This window comes from Gambusia affinis, linkage group LG05 (genome assembly GCF_019740435.1).
Source record: "Gambusia affinis linkage group LG05, SWU_Gaff_1.0, whole genome shotgun sequence".
NCBI lineage: Eukaryota > Metazoa > Chordata > Actinopteri > Cyprinodontiformes > Poeciliidae > Gambusia > Gambusia affinis.
In genome coordinates, this window is record NC_057872.1 from 29,270,062 (window position 1) to 29,280,830 (window position 10,769).

The 10,769-nt window shown below is 38.8% G+C and overlaps 1 protein-coding gene across 1 annotated transcript; it reads right to left on the reverse strand.

Annotated features, from left to right (window-relative positions):
- Positions 1-6,768: 6,768 nt before the first annotated feature.
- Positions 6,769-8,387, reverse strand: her7 (hairy and enhancer of split related-7). The gene is made up of 4 exons (XM_044116963.1): positions 8,274-8,387; positions 8,047-8,139; positions 7,089-7,937; positions 6,769-6,975 (listed from the first exon to the last, which is right to left on the reverse strand). Exons 1-3 carry the CDS (start codon positions 8,316-8,318, stop codon positions 7,416-7,418), a joined length of 660 nt encoding a protein of 219 aa, XP_043972898.1. The 5' UTR covers positions 8,319-8,387; the 3' UTR covers positions 6,769-6,975; positions 7,089-7,415.
- Positions 8,388-10,769: the final 2,382 nt, after the last annotated feature.

Below are 10,769 nucleotides of genomic sequence, written 5' to 3' on the forward strand. Positions count from 1 at the left end.
GCGTATTTCCCTGAATGAGTATCTTTGGATGGATATCATCCAGCATTTCTAAGTTTTGCTACAGCGCATGAAATACGTCATTTTCAAATCACTGCAGCTTCGACTCTTGGCAGCAAACAGCCAGGCATCGAGACTGACAAAATCATACCATGGAGGTGTGAGTTTTTAGATTTCAAACCAATAAAACGGACTGTTTATACATTGTGTCTTCTTTGAATTCATGCAGACCAAACTCACATCTAGAGAGAAGCACATAGCTGAAGGACATGAGGCGCTTTACTGATGATAACTGTATTTAGAACTTTTTGAACTGTTTTAGCTGTTGAACAGCCCGGAGTGGACTTTATAGATGCTTATAATGGATCATTGTCAGAGAATAAAACTAAATTAAACAAAGAATTGATTTCTGAGAGGAGATCCAGAGGAAGAATGCAGACAACATGGCGGTCCGGAGGACCCTGATCAAATCCCCCCTCCCACTTCCCACTGTTGAGCTGGTGGCGTCCAGGTACCCCTAACTGTGAACAGCACGCGCCCCCAAGGTGTCACAAGCTCGTGCGGAACTGATTTAAATGCATGTCAAATATCCGTGAACCCAGTGGGAGCTCCGAGATAAATGAAGACGACTCTTCAGATCTTTACGGAAATCTGATAGATGTGGAACTGGAGGATTTTATTCACAGGATCCCAGTTCTGACTGAACTGAAGAACATCTCCAAAACATGTAACAATATAAAACCGAGCATCATAATAAACCTTAAATAAAATTAGTTTTTATTAGAGTTTTTCTATAAGTAACTGTCACATCAAATTTGAAGTATTTAAATTAATATGTTCTTCTTGTAGGTAATACTTGAACAAGTTTCAAATAGTAAAAAGATGCGCTTTTATTTTAACTCTTACATGTATTTTTATTGTATGTTTGTGTTTTTCAACAAAATGTTTTCAACTGTAAAAAGAACAGAACTTGATTAAGCCATTGGACAATTATTCTATAACTTGGTGATCTTTATGTTAGAAGAGATTGAACTTTCAAGAAAATCAATAATCAATCCGTGGATGTACCATTACCTTCTGCGTCTGTGCAGAAACAAAGCAAAAGTTATTATGTTGGGATCCTTCCGTCATTACAAAAAGGTGAATTTCTCTTGTGAACAGGGAAAACAGCGTCTCGTTTACAACTTTATTAGCTGCTGAAACTGGTAGGTCGTTGTCAAAAGGCTGGCGCACAGAGAGGTGCTAATGCTTCCGACGTTCAGACCCACAATCTCCGGCAGGTGACGTGCAAATGTGTTGAGCTGCTGCAAAGAGCTGCGGATAAAGTCATGCTTTGGTGGATCTAAAAGCAAGAATCCGATGCCTTTTGCGCTGATTTAATGCCAGTTGTTCTTATTTCATGTCCATCCAAGAGGCGAACCAACGTTACGCACGGAAATGGCACATTTTACGCACAAAATGAACTGGATCTCCTTTTATCTATCTTGTTATCACTTGATCAAATGTAGTTAAGGTAGAAGAGCGTATTTCCCTGAATGAGTATCTTTGAATGGATATCATCCAGCATTTCTAAGTTTTGCTACAGCGCATGAAATACGTCATTTTCAAATCACTGCAGCTTCGACTCTTGGCAGCAAACAGCCAGGCATCGAGACTGACAAAATCATACCATGGAGGTGTGAGTTTTTAGATTTCAAACCAATAAAACGGACTGTTTATACATTGTGTCTTCTTTGAATTCATGCAGACCAAACTCACATCTGAAGAGAAGCACATAGCTGAAGGACATGAGGCGCTTTACTGATGATAACTGTATTTAGAACTTTTTGAACTGTTTTCGCTCTTGAACAGCCCTTAGTGGACTTTATAGATGCTTATAATGGATCATTGTCAGAAAATAAAACTAAATTAAACAAAGAATTGATTTCTGAGAGGAGATCCAGAGGAAGAATGCAGACAACATGGCGGTCCGGAGGACCCTGATCAAATCCCCCCTCCCACTTCCCACTGTTGAGCTGGTGGCGTCCAGGTACCCCTAACTGTGAACAGCACGCGCCCCCAAGGTGTCACAAGCTCGTGCGGAACTGATTTAAATGCATGTCAAACATCCGTGAACCCAGTGGGAGCTCCGAGATAAATGAAGACGACTCTTCAGATCTTTACGGAAATCTGATAGATGTGGAACTGGAGGATTTTATTCACAGGATCCCAGTTCTGACTGAACTGAAGAACATCTCCAAAACATGTAACAATATAAAACATGTGAAAGTATAGAGTACGCAGCTGTTCTAATCTAATACACCGTTTTTATTCGATGCTTTCCGACTATTAAAGCTGCCCACAGTTACGATATCTGCACTGGCGCGTAAAAACAAAAAGTGAGGATGTTGTTTCTCTGGAATCAAAGCTTTTCACTTCAACTCTTCACATGAGAACATTGGCTATGCAGCATGGATTTTAAAAGTTTCGTTGTTGTTAACTTGTAGTAATTAAATATACCATCATAAAACTCTTGATTCTCAGTTCATTTTTATCATTACGTTATTATTTTTCAATATTTTTTCCTTCATTTGTATAAGTATCGTTTTCATTATGTTCTTTCAGGTTTTGAAAGAATGTTTGTTTGTTTTCTTCGGGTATTTTAATTACTTTCTTCATTAAGAGAGACTCCAAACAGTTTTGAAATCGCTGTTATGTCAGCCATTTCAAATCTTGAGGTTGTTGCTAAAAGTTTGGAGAGATTTTTTATTCTTCTGACCCATGATGAGGACACAATCAGAAATATTATATATTTCTAAATATATTGTATTTAGATGTGGCACGCTATGAAAGACATACAAAATCAAATAGATAAGGTAGCAATGACGTAAATCACGTGACTTTAATTGGTTCTGGTTCGGGGAGGATGGAAAGTGAACCTGTTGGACATGTGTCAATTCTGGATCACAATGAGCTCAGACATGTTACATATTAATATTAAATAGATAAACTTAGTTGAAATTTAATTCTGTGTTACAAAAATGTAAGAAAATATCCGACAAAATGATTTGTTTTTTCCTTTTTATGTAAATTGACTTAAAAAGGAGTTGACTTTTGTCAAACGTCCGACAATACGTCATTTTGCGCGCAAAGCTCCAAAGTTAACCTTCATCAGTAATTAACAGGTTAAGTCAAACATAAAAATCTGTTTTATTTAGTCTGTTTACATGTAAAAAAATAAAATAAAATCAATCTTTCTTGTCCGCCTAAAAATAATAACAACTATTATCACAACTTTTCTCCAATACCGTTAATATCGCGCGTGTGCGTGGTGTGGGAACGTGGAGTCAAGTCTTTTCACAGCAGACAGACTTTGTCAGTGATGCATCAGAGTTAGCAGGTAATAAAAGTGAAGATTAAGTTTCCCGATCCACATTCCCACGATGAGAGCAGAGCTGCAGGACACGCTCCCACTGTCACACTTCCAGCCTGTGCAGCGTTTGTCTGCGTGTTGCAAAGTGGTTCTGCCGTTTGCTTTTTACGCACCGAGAACATACAGTTACCTACAACAACTGTGAAGGGAAGGCAGCTGTCCTGACTCTTTATTAACTTCCATGTTTTATATCTTGACATTCTGCCAAAACATATTTACTTATTATTTTTTAATTACAGTTTTATCTGAGGGCATGACCCAATTCTCTAAAAGGTTTCTAACGATGAAGTAATATGCAGAAAATTACCGTTTAAATTGAATAAAAACGCTAAATGAAAACAGAAAAGAAAATAAATAAAAACTATACCATAAGATAAAAGAGATGCCAGATCGCATTCGTGCGCAAATAATGATATTTATTACTTCAATCATTTTAAAACAATTTGAGGTGTTACTATCTGGTTCCCAGATTCCACTGAAACAAATGTCAGCACCGCAGGACTTTACACATGTCTTCTTCTTTAAATCCAGGGGTGTGAAAATGTAGCCAAATGAGATACATTTTGTTGGGAAGGACCAAACAGAGACTTTCCCACAGGTCTAAATGAAGATGCGCATTTAGCGGAACCTGACTTCGCACCAGAGTGCGTAAAGTGTGCTTCAGAAGGACTGTTAGCGATGCGTCAGTTCCAACAGGTAATCAAAGCGCAAATGGAAACTGGTGTTTCGCTTTCCCACGAGAAAAAAGCAGGAAAAGTTTGGAGAGCAACTTCCAGGAAAAATAAAACTAGAAATAATACTGAAAAACGACTGCCGAAGTTTAGTCTTTAGTATTTCTTCAACTTTTTATTTTAAAAATATCACATAATAAAGTTTCGCTGTCATGATTTCTATCATAGTCTAATATGCTACATTCAACGGTAAACATTCACAATTATGGGAACGTTTGCAATCAGATTTTTCAAACTTTAAAGCCTTAAAGCTTTTAGTCTGTTCACCAAACTAGTGACTGCATTTAATGTCCTTTGAAATGCAGTTGTCAGCAGACACGCGTGGAAAACAAACGGGCCCTTAAAAGGCATCTGACATTAGGATGGAGGCTGATTACCATGAAAACAAAGGCGAGCATGCGCACTGGAGGCTTATCTGCTCAGCATTTCCACTCACGTGCCGGTATCAAATGTTTATTTCATATATGTAAAGCCTTGAAGTGAAGCCATTTATATGCTTGCTTATAAAGACAATACATCTAAAAATATATTTGCTGACTTTAATTAGACACAGAACAGCAGGTTGGTTTGAAAGCTAAATGTTTGTGAAAATGTATTAAAGTTTACAACATTTATTTTATACATTGTCTTAAAAACGTATTCACACTCCCTGATCTTTATCACTAATATTCCTATTCTATTAATATTGGTTTGACATAGTTGATCACCAAGAAAAGAATAATTGTCAAGTGGAAGCAAAGTGATGATCTACAGTTTGTTCTCACTGCAGAGCAGAAGAGGACAGTGGTTGGTTTTCAGACCTTTGGTGAAGAAGATAAAATCTGAAGAAGATAAAACCAATCACTGATCTCCTAAAATGAAGGAAAGAGACTCTGATAAATTGGCTTGCAGATAAATCGATGCATCCTTACTTTTTACAATAAAATTTATGCTCCTTGTGCTGAAATGTGCTCTTTTCTCCTGCTCACCAACATGTTTGACCTAAATGTGGAAACAGAACCAGTTAAGCTGCTCCCTGTTGCTGAACAAATGAAACACAAGCTGTTTGGGTTTAAGATGTTTATTATAAGTCAAGAGTGAGAATAATAAAAAGCAGGCTTAGCATTTGTACCTTACAGGATGCCTGTTCCAAAAAAAGATTTAAACTTAACTTTGCAATTTAGAAAATTAATCTTAAGAGAAAGAAGATTAACTAAAGATTAAAGAAAAGTGTTTTATAGAATAAGCATTTGAAGAAAGTACAGTAAAAAAAAATCCCAATTTAGTTTTTTGTCACTCTTGAATGTTTTGATTCATAGAAAAAAAATCAGCGAAAGATAACTTGAGTAGATATATATAGAAATCAAGAACCTGTCTGACAATATGAAGTAGGCAAAAGGCAACACATCAGATCCTCATCCAAAGAAATCCAAGAACAGATGAGAAACAAAATCAACTAAATCTAACGGTTTGGGAAGGACTACAAAGCTATTTTCAGACGAGAAAAGGAAAGTTCATTTAAAACATTTTCACCAGCAGAACAATTCAAAGTTCTTTTCACGATTAAAAGGAAAATAAAACAACAAACAAACAAATAAACAAACAAACAAACAAACAAACAGATACACTTCATGTTATTAATCAAAGGCAATTCTAAGCAAAAGAGGGTTTTGTCTTGATTGAAAAGAAACTCAGTGTTTCAGCAGTTTTCCAGTTTTCTGTAAGTTTGTTCTAGATTAGAGGAGCATAAAAATTAAAGCTGCTTCTCCATGTTTGGTTCTGGTTTGTTCTGGGGACACAGCAGAATGAAATCCATAGTTAGAGCACAACAGGTCTTTAATATGTTTTGGTGCAAAGCCATTCAGTGACTTATAAACTATAAATCATGCTGACACAAACATTGTTTCCCACTCACTGTAATATTTTTTTAGTCCTTTAACTAGAAACAAAAGTCACCTCAAAACTGATGAAAGTCAACTTCCAGACATGAGTTAAATGAACACTGACTCAATTTAGAAATATGCTAAGAAATGTGAAACTTTTAAACTTTCATTCTACTTAAAAATTTATTATTTTGATAGATAAGTGCATTTGATGCAAGGTTTAGTTTGATTCAGACAGAATTTGTTCCCTAATGAACAAAACCATAATTTGGAAACTGTGTCACAAATTTATTGAAGTTATTTTGGTCTGATTTTTATTGTGAACTGATCGTTTCTAAATCAACCGAAATCAACTAATAATTCTATTTTTGATGTTATACGCCTTTAACATTGACACTAATCCGTTATAAATGTTAAAATTGAACGGCCTCATCTACAAACTGAGATGGATTTTATTTCTACAGTGATTCGTCACAAGAAAATATTAACTTGTTTTTCTATTTGACTCTGTATTTGGTAACATTTTTGTCATTCTTCATCATTAGAAAATGAAGACTACATATTGTCCTTGAAGCGAAGACTTCTCCTGAGCTTTTATTGCACAGAGTCTTCACACCTGGATGTTTTAACTGAGCAGGAAGTCCTGCTTCACACCTAAAGAAATCTACCACTGCAGACAAAAAGCCTCCATGTTAGAGGGGGAAAAAATCACTTAACATGTCTTTTTACATTTTAACAAACGTTTTATTGGTTTCTTTATATATAAAAAAAAACAGAATAATGCTCACCATAGGGAGACCAGCAGAATAAATTATTGTGCAAAACAGACAAGATGAACGTGAATATCTTTGGGACGGGGTGTGTGTTATTTTGTACTCAGAGCCACAGATGTCGCTCGTGCGGGCAGATATGACGGCACTTAGATGGAAAAACTGAGGGCTCTCTCCCAAACTCAAACCTCCAGGTTCCACACCTGGAAATGTGACGGACGGAGACTCGATCATTATTCACACTAGTATCACTGACTCTAATCACACAGGTCTGGTAGTTAAAGGCACGGGGAGGACAGACGTCAGGGATACTCACCTCTCCAGTCGCTCTTCAGCCCAGCAGCGGTGCCAGCCGGCCGACCCAGAGGATCCAGATCCGGTCCTGGTCCACGAAAATCCCAGCGTGCCTGCCAGCAGATATAACATGGCCGCCACACTGGCTGAGCTACTGGAGGGAGTCAACCTTATTAAAAATACTACAACACAACTACAAAACATGAGGTTTCTTTTACATTATTTACAGGATTTCAGGTGTGAGCTTAGAGAGAGACGAGAGTTAGGATATTCTTTTGAAAGAAACATGAAAACAGAAGCAGTTTTAACGGAGGTGGATGGTTATTGAGAGTTCTGAGGGTTCTGATGATCAGGGCCAAGGTCTCCATAAAGTCTGGCTGAGGATACCGCTCTGGGACGAGCTCTCTTTGCTCCCCGGCCTCTCCGCTCCCATCTCCAGCCCGCTTTGCTTCTGAGGCTGCTGGGGGATTGTAGGGAAGCTCTCCTGGGCTGAGAATCTGCGCGGCCAAGCCGAGGTGCTCGGCCCTGAGGTCTGCGTCTGCTGACTGGACCTGGACCTCAGCCTCAGCATGTGGAGCAGGGACTTGGTGTGGGTCATGGAGGTGGAGGTTCTGATGAGGGTGTCTGCGGAGTGGCTGTGTGAGCGTGGGAAGCGGGCAGAGAAGGTGGCGTCCAGGACCGGTCCGAGCCAGAGGCCTTTCCCTTCAGGCCCCAGGAACTGCGACGCCCTCTGCAGGCAGCTGGAGAACCCGTCCTGGAAGGAGTATTTCTGGCCTCCCATCTTTTCCCTGCGTTCTTTGGCATTTCTTTGCAGGAAGAGAACAGTGTGCTCCAGAATCTCAGCTTTCTCCACCTTCTGCTGCGTCCCTCCCTGCAGCAATGACAGTTAAATAGACTTAATAACAAGCACTGCAGAAAACATGGTCTTTCTTGTGTTGCATACAGAAACTAAACATGTTTCCACTTTTAATCTTACTTACTGGTTGAGGCTCCTGCAGCAGCATGGTCCTCAGACGCTCCAGACTGCAATTCATTCTCTCCCTTCGACGTTTCTCCACCTGAGATTTCATCAGCTGGAAGCAAGAAGCAAGAAGAGAATTGACCCAAGTTTGGGGATCTCATTTAAACATTCTTACATTTAGTTTTCTGTAAATAAAACCAAAAATGTGAGTATTGCTGCAAAAGTTGCATGCATTCTCAGTGGTACCTTTCTCTTCCTTGCTGCATCGTCAGTTTCTTTCAGCAGCTTCATTTTCCTGGACCTCCCAAAGTTCTGTTCGAATCCAGGAAAAGCTGCTTCCTTCCCAGTCTGCGACTGATCAGGTCCTGAGACTCAGGCCTCTCTCTTCTGCTTTTACCACCTCCCAGCAGGCCCCTCCCTCCCGTTCAGGTCCCTCCTTCCTCCAGCCCCTGCAGACCTTTACAGCCCCTGGGTCCGCCCCTGGGTCCGCCCCCGGCCCCACACCCACCAACTCCTCATCAGTCAAGTTACATTCAAGTTCCTCACAATGTCTTGTTTTTATGATAAACGTAAGCAAGTCCTACAGATTAAAGTCCACGTTTCTCAGCTTTTTACCACGAAACACAAGAGCAAAAATAAATATATGAAAACATGACCGAACAATTGAAAAAGAAAAGTGTAATGAAAGAATTACGCTCTCGGGTTTTCAAATTTTCCCCCTTTGCAAATTAATTGTGCACTTCAGTCTGACCTAAAGCTTTTTACTTCACGGCAAAAAAGTGGAATAGAAGATAAACTTACATATATGATATTTAGAATTTAACATCATAATGTTCTTCTGCTTGATTATTTTGTAAAATACCAGCATGTAGCAATTATCAGGGAAGTTGAGAGTTTATTTTTGCAGAAACTCATTTGGTTTCATTTTCTGAAATTTAATCATGGTTGGTCCAACTTCATAAATCTGTGTATCTGAAACATCTTTTAATGATCATTTCTTCGTTAAATCAAAGCTAAAAATGTTCAAAATGCATCTGCTGTTCAATTTTGCAATTAGTTAAAATAAAAATAAGCATCATTCTCATTCTGACACTTTGTGACAAACAACTTCAGTTTTGTCCCAAACTATTCCAGTAGTTTCCTTTGTGGTTTCAGCAGCAGAAGAAAAAAAAACTCACTTCTTTTTCATCAATGGGTTTGGAAATGTTGTAAAGTATTGGACATTAAGTATGACTTTAAATCTGAAATAATTTTCGTAAATTATTTTATATATGAATGGTGTAATTAACATGTTTACAACACTTTGATGCCGGCTTAGCGTTGGTACAACCTCAAAATTAAACACATTTTATTGGAGTTTTATGTTTCAGATCAACAAAAACGTTTTGTAAAAATGAAGTGAAATTATACATAGTTTCAATTTTTAAACAAATATATTAACATATATATTTAACACCTGAATATGCTTTCATCTATTTCAGCTCTGGTTGTATGTTTGGGGCTGCTTTCCTGCTGCAAGAAAATCTTCAGTCTTTTGCAACTTCTAACCGATTTTTCCCCAAAATATTTATTTATTTAATACATTAAATTAGCTTCTCAGTTCCTGCTAAAGAAAAGAATCCCCTCAGCACTCTGATGCCACCACCATGTTTCAAAGTAGCTATGGCTAAAAACTGCGAATCAAATCGCAATTTGTGTGTCCATCCATCGATTTTCGGGAGAGGTGCTGGTGTCATTCTCCAGCCAACGTTCCGGGCCAGAGGCGGGGTCACCCTGGACACGTCGCCAGTCTGTCGCAGCAATTTGTATGTCTTCTTTCTTATTTTACTGAAAGTGAATAGCTGTCCCGGAACTCATTTTGGCGAATCATTGATAAGTGGGTACACTTTCTAAATAACTTGTTAAATCATTTGAAAAAACACAATAGTTTCCCTTCCACTTCATGGCCATATTTGCAGCTCTTGTCTGAATATGCAGCAGTAACCTGATTTTTTTTTCTTCCTTTGGCTCCTCAGAGTGTTTCATCTTTTCACTTCTCTCTGTCCACGAACCTCCGGCGAGTGCCGACGCGTCTCCTTTCACGCCTTTTGCGTTTCCGCACGCAGGTTGTAAATGCGGGTTTTGCATTCGCGCCTCCTTGTCACTGGGGTGCACGCGTGCCGTTTGCGCCACTGTCTCGTGCTGGCGCGCCGCTATTGTTTGACGTTCGCCTTTGATGATGTGGAGGATCGCCGTGTGAAAAACAGAGGAGGTGATTATGCACGCGTGACTCCTTGAAGCCCCCCTTACTTCCCTAACCGGTGAGCCTGGCACTTCTTTGCAGATGCAGATTGACATTCAAACACGTGGAGTCCGACACATTGTAATCATTCGCGTCTCTGCGCACAGTTACCTGATTTCTAGTTTAATACCGCGTTTAATAAACTTATCGTTGCATGAAATTAACAAGATTTTATATTTTTGGAACATTGCGTATGTTCCAAAAATAGGCTAATAGAAACCCAAATTAAGACTAGGAAATACTAATATTACAATGAATCTAACTCCCAATTGAGATTAATAAAGTATTTTTTCAACTTGAATTGAATATTCTAGGCTGTATCTCTCTTCCTTGGCTCTAGAGACGTTTATAAGACAGTTACCCGGGAGTATCCGGGTACGACGAAATATTCGTACGTGAATGTAAAGAGGAGAATATTGTGAGTTAATTTCAGAAACTATCTTTAAAGAAAACATGAACAT